The following is a 6,000-nucleotide window of genomic DNA, read 5'->3' as shown; positions in this document are numbered from 1 at the left end:
AGCGCCCGGTGCCCTCGGAGGGGCCGGGGCGGTGCCGGTGCCTCGCTCCGGGGTCACCGGGCGGGTCGGCCCCGGGGTTCGGGGGGGTTCGGAGGTTCGGGGAGCTCCGAGGAGGGAGCGGCGCTGCTCTCGCTGCCCGGCGCGGGGGGCGGCGCTGCCCCCCGCCCCCGCCGCTCATCCCGGTGTGGGGAGCGAGCCCCGCGGCTTCGGGAGTGCCGGGGGACACCGAGAAACGGGGGGTCCGCGAGGGGGGGCGCGCAAGAACCGCGGGATCAGCGGGAGCTCGGGGGGTACCGGGAGCCCCCTCCCGCGGAGCCGCCGAAGTTTCTCCGTGCGCCCGCCCCTTCCGCGCGCACCGGGCTGGCCGTTGCCATGACAACTCCTAAAACCGAGCCCCGCTGCCGGCGGCGGGGGCCGAGCCCGCGGGGGATCCGCCGTGCGCGCCGCTCCCCGCCCGGCCCCGCCGCCGCCCCCGCCCCGCAACGCTCCCGCAACGCTCCCGCCCCGCTCCGCTCCGCCGCCGGCGGCCGCCGCGGCGATGGTGGCTCGGGCCGCGCCGCCCGCAGCCCCGCAGGTACCGGGAGGCACCGGGGGAGGAGCGGGGGATGCGCGGCGCGGGGGCGGCAGCGCGGGGGATGCTCCGGGGGCGTTCGGGGGCGGCGGGGATGGGCGGGGGGGAGGCCGAGGCTCCGCTCTCCGCCGAACGGGGGCTGCGATGTGCCCGGGGCGCGTGGGCAGCCGAGAGCGGCGCGTTCGTGGGGAGAAGAGCGGGGAACGGGGCTGGCAGCCATGGGCTCGTGCCGGGATTTCGGGGGCGGATTTTGCCGGGAATGCAGGCAGGGGAGCGGCGGCGGAGTTCGGGGCGTTCTGGCCGGGGCCTGGTGTTGGGTTTTGTGGCTCTCCCGGTTGTGGTTTGGGCAGGGTTGAGTGGAACTCCCCTCAAAAATCCGATTTTGTGGGTGCGGGAGCTGAAGTTGCGCAGGGAGTTCTGCCCGGCCGGGCTGGCCCGGGTCAGGAACTGACTCCTGACTCCTCTCCCGGCGCTCGGGATTGATTTTTGGGCAGCCCCGAGCAGGGAATTCATGGGATTTATGGCGTTTGTGGGGTTGTGTTCCTTTCTGGGCCTCAGCCGGCGAAATTACCCCCCGATCTTGGGAAAAGTGAATTTACCTCTCTGTGTTCCTCCCAGCCCGGGTTTGGGGAAGGAGATCCCAGAGCTGAGCAGGTGCAGGTCCCCTCTGGGGTTCTCCTGGATAAACTTCCCTGGAAACTTCTGTCCTCCCGTCCTGCGGGTGATGGAGGCGGCGGATTCCCAAAATTCCTCCTCAGAGCAGCTCTTACATAACCCGGGGGGCTCTTTGTGCTTCCTGCACCTGCACGGGAGCCCCGGGCGAGGCCAAAGGGGCACAAAAGGCACCGAGGAGGGGCCTTTTATTCCCGGAAAATTATCCTGGAACGCTCTGGGTGGAAGGCAGTTTAAAGCTCATCCCCATCCATGGGCACTTTTCACCCTCCCAGGTTGCTCCAGCCTGGCCTCGGGCGCTCCCAGGGATGGGGCACCGCTGATATTTTGGGGTTTTTTGGTGTCGCCGAGCCTGAAAGCCCTAAACATCCCAACCCGTGGATAATTCCCGAATATTCTCAATATTGTGGGAATTCTGGCGTGACCCCCCCCGGCCCGAGCCGCCCGTGTTTGGTGTGCGCAGCTCGATTGTGTTCTGGGGGGACACAAAACCTCCCAAAACCACCCGAACCCCCCCAAACCGGCCGCGGAGCGCTCCCCGAGCCGAGCAGCCCGCCCTACACTACGGAACGTTCTGCCGACAATTCCAGCCCCTAAAAATTCCCAGCGCTGCCTCCCCCGCGCCGCACCACGTGCGGGCGGCCGGGCACGTGTGGAGCGCGAGTGCGGGGAGGGGACACGGCCGGGGGGGCTGCCCGGGCTCCCATTCCCGTCTCCTGTAATCCAGGGGGGCTGCCCGGGCTCCTTCTCCCATCCCTTGGTGTTCCAGGGATGCAGCCCGGGCTTCTTTTCTCATCCCTCAGTGTTCCAGGGAAGCAGCCCGGGCTCCTTTTCTCATCTCTAGATGTTCCAGGGATGCTGCCCGGGCTCATTTTCCTCCCTCCTCTATTCCAGGGATTCAGCCTGGGCTCCCTTTCCCATCTCCTGCCTTCCAGGGATGCAGCCCGGGCTCCCATTCCTGGCTCCTGCCTTCCAGGGAAGCAGCCCGGGCTCCTTTTCCCATCTCCTCTGTTCCAGGGATGCAGCCTGGACTCTTCTTCCCATCCCTCCGTGTTCCAGGGATGCAGCCCGGCCCTCCTTCTCCCATCCCTCAGTGTTCCAGGGATGCAGCCTGGGCTCCCTTTCCCATCTCCTGCATTCCAGGGATGCAGCCCGGGCTCCCTTTCCCATCTCCTGCATTCCAGGGATGCAGCCCGGGCTCCTTTTCCTCTCTCCTGCATTTCAGGGATGCAGCCCAGGCTCCTTCTCCCATCCCTCCGTGTCCAGGGATGCAGCCCGGGCTCCTTCTCCCATCTTTCATTATTCCAGGGGAGAATTTTCAACTCCCTCTCTCCTCTCCTGCATTCCAGGGATGCAACCCAGGCTCCTCTTCCCATCCCTCAGTGTTCCAGGGTAGCATCCTGGGCTCTTTCCATGTTCCAGGGAGCAGCCTGAGCTCCCTTTCCCATTTCTCAGTGTTCCAGGGAGGCAACCTGGGTTCCCTTTCCCACCTCCCAGTGTTCCAGGGAGGCATCCTGGGTTCCCCTTTTCCCTCTCTCCGTGTTCCAGGCTCCTCTTCCCCCCCTCTCCTGCATCCCAAGGGAACAGCCTGAACTCTCCTTCCCCTCTCATATTCCAGGGGAGCAGCCTGGGCTTCCCTTTCTCCTCCCTCAGTGTTCCAGGGAGCATCCTGGGCTCTCCCAATGTTCCAGGGAGCAGCTTGGGCTCCCCCTCTCCTCTCACAGTGTTCCAGGGAGCCATCCTGTTCTTCCCTTTCCCATCTCTTGGTGTTCCAGGCTCCTCTTCCTTCCTTTCCTGTATTCCAAGAGAACAGCCTGAACTCCCCTTCTCCTCTCCTGCATTCCAGGAAGCAGCCTGGGTTCCTTTTCCCTCTCCCAGTGTTCCAGGAGCCATCCTGGGTTCCCCTTTTCCCTCTCCCGGTGTTCCAGGAGCCATCCTGTGCTTCCCTTTCCTCTCTCAGTGTTCCAGGCTCCTCTCCCACTCTCTCCTGTATCCCAAAGGAACAACTTGGACTCCACTTTTTCCTCTCCCATGTTCCAGGGAGCATCCTGGGCTCTTTTCTTGTTCCAGGGAGCCATCCTGGGTTCCCCTTTCCCTCTCCCAGTGTTCCAGGGAGCAGCTTGGACTCCCCCTCTCCTCTCACAGTTTCCAGGGAAGCAGCCCAGGCTCCTTTTCCCTCTCTCAATGTTCCAGGGAAGCAGCCTGGGCTTCCCTTTTCCCACCTCCCAGTGTTCCAGGGAAGCATCCTGGGCTCTCCCAGTGTTCCAGGGAGCAGCTTGGACTCCCCCTCTCCTCTCCATGTTCCAGGCAAGCAGCCCAGGCTCCTTTGTCATCTCCTGGTGTTCCAGGAGCCATCCTGTGCTTCCCTTTCCTCTCTCCATGTTCCAGGCTCCTCTTCCCCCCCTCTCCTGCATCCCAAGGGAACAGCCTGAACTCCCCTTTCCCTCTCATATTCCAGGGAAGCAGCCTGGGCTTCTCTTTCTCCTCCCTCAGTGTTCCAGGGAGCATCCTGGGCTCTCCCAGTGTTCCAGGGAAGCAGTCTGGGCTTCCTGTCCCCTCTTTCGGTGTTCCAGAGGAAAACCTGGGCTCCTTTTCCCATCTTTTGGTGTTCCAAGGGAAAACCTGGGCTCCCTTTCCTGTCTTTTGTTGTTCCAGGGGAAAACCTGGGCTCCTTTTCCCACCTTTTGGTGTCCCAGGCTCCCCTTCCCTTCTCTCCTGCATTCCAGGAAAGCAGCCTGGGCTCCCCTTCCCCTCTCCTGTATTCCAGAGGGGAATTCTGTTCTCCCCTTTCCATTATTCCAGAGGGGAATTCTGTTCTCCCCTTCCCCTTTCCATTATTCCAGAGGGGAATTCTGTTTTTCTCTTCCCCTCTCCATTATTCCAGCAGGGAATTCTGTTCTCCCCTTCCCCTCTCTGGCCGTGATGGATTTGGGGTGCAGCTCAGGGATTCATGTGCAGTGGGGCAGCTCCCGGATTTTCCATGGAAAAGCTGTGGCTGAAGGGTCCTTGGAGCGCTCCAGGCCCTCTGTACATGGGAGGAAAATTGGGAATTGGAATGGGCAGAGCCAGGGGACAGGGACAGCGTCCTGTCCTCTTCCTGCTCCGTGCCCTCTGGGATGTGCTGTGCCAGCTCTTCCCGGCTGGAGCTGTGGGGTTCAGTGGGAACCGTGGGGTGGAATCCCCTGAATTCCCCCAAAATCCCCAAATCCCCCGAATCCCCTGACTCCCTGAATCCCCTGACTCTCCCAAATCTCTGAATTCCCTGAACCCCCAAATTCCCTGCATCCCCGAATCCTCTGAATTCCCTGACTCCCCTGACTCCCCATAATCCCTGAATCCTCTGAATTGCCTAACTCCCCTGAATTCCCCAAATTCCTGACTCCCCATAATCCCTGAATTCCTTGCATCCCCTGAATCCTCTGAATCCTTCAATCCCTGACTCCCCATAACCCCTGAATCCTCCAGTTCCCTGACTCCCCTGAACCTCTGAATTTCCCAATTCCCCGATTCCCCTGAAATCCCTGAATCCCCCGAATCCCCCGACTTCCCCGAATCCTCTGAATCCCTCAATCCCCGACTCCCTTGAATTCTCTGAACCCCCAAATTTCCTGAATCCCCTGACTTCCCTGAATCCCCATAATCCCCAAATTACCCGAATCCCTCAGTCTTCCGAATCCCTCAATCCCCAAATTCCCTGACTCCCCCGAACCCCTGAATCCCCCAAATTCCCCGATTTCCCCTGAAACTCCTGAATCCCCTGACTTCTCTGAATCCTTCAATTCCTGACTCTGCTGAACCCCCCAATTGTCTGACCCCCTTGAATCCCCGAATCCCCCGAATCCCCCGAATCCCTGAATTCCCGAATTCCCGGCTCCCCGAGCTCCCTCCCCCCGGCACGGCGGAGCAGGAGCGGGAGGCCGCAGCTAAAAGGAGCACAAAGAGTAAATTGCCACCATCCCACTCCCGGAGGCAGCGCAGCTCTGTCACCGCTGTCACCGCTGTCACTGTGACAACGGGCACGGCTCGGGGGCAGGCGGAGCCCGCGTGGGCCGGGCCCGCGGTGACACCGCCGTGACAGCGCCACAGCGGGGACAGTGCCACAGCAGGGACAGTGCCACAGCGGGGACAGTGCCATGACAGTGCCACAGCGGGGACAGTGCCACAGCCGTGACAGTGCCACAGCGGGGACAGTGCCACAGCGGGGACAGTGCCATGACAGTGCCACAGCAGGGACAGTGCCACAGCCGTGCCAGTGCCACAGCGGGGACAGTGCCACAGCGGGGACAGTGCCCCAGCGGGGACAGTGCCACAGCGGGGACAGTGCCATGACAGTGCCACAGCGGGGACAGTGCCACAGCGGGGACAGTGCCACAGCAGGGACAGTGCCACAGCGGGGACAGTGCCATGACAGTGCCACAGCGGGGACAGTGCCACAGCGGGGACAGTGTCGTGACAGTGCCACAGCCGTGCCAGTGCCACTGCGGGGACAGTGCCACAGCGGGGACAGTGCCACAGCAGGGACAGTGCCACAGCGGGGACAGTGCCATGACAGTGCCACAGCCGTGCCAGTGCCACTGCGGGGACAGTGCCACAGCGGGGACAGTGCCATGACAGTGCCACAGCGGGGACAGTGCCACAGCCGTGCCAGTGCCACAGCGGGGACAGTGCCACAGCGGGGACAGTGCCATGACAGTGCCACAGCGGGGACAGTGTCACAGCGGGGACAGTGTCGTGACAGTGCCACAGCCGTGACAGTG

At 62.8% G+C, this 6,000-nt stretch overlaps 1 protein-coding gene across 1 annotated transcript in view; it reads left to right on the top strand.

The window, feature by feature from the left end:
* The first annotated feature begins 372 nt into the window (after window positions 1–372).
* Window positions 373–6,000, top strand: part of SHANK3 (SH3 and multiple ankyrin repeat domains 3) — a 146,685-nt gene continuing 141,057 nt past the window's right edge. Inside the window, 1 exon segment of the mRNA XM_054294108.1 lies at window positions 373–574. Coding sequence (XP_054150083.1) covers window positions 373–574 — 202 coding nt within the window.

Source organism: Melozone crissalis, unplaced genomic scaffold (assembly GCF_028551555.1).
Source record: "Melozone crissalis strain CALT ecotype California unplaced genomic scaffold, PUWL_Pcris_2 ptg000208l_1, whole genome shotgun sequence".
NCBI lineage: Eukaryota > Metazoa > Chordata > Aves > Passeriformes > Passerellidae > Melozone > Melozone crissalis.
The sequence above is the reverse complement of the archived record's forward strand: the minus strand, read 5'-3'. Positions and strand labels throughout refer to the sequence as shown.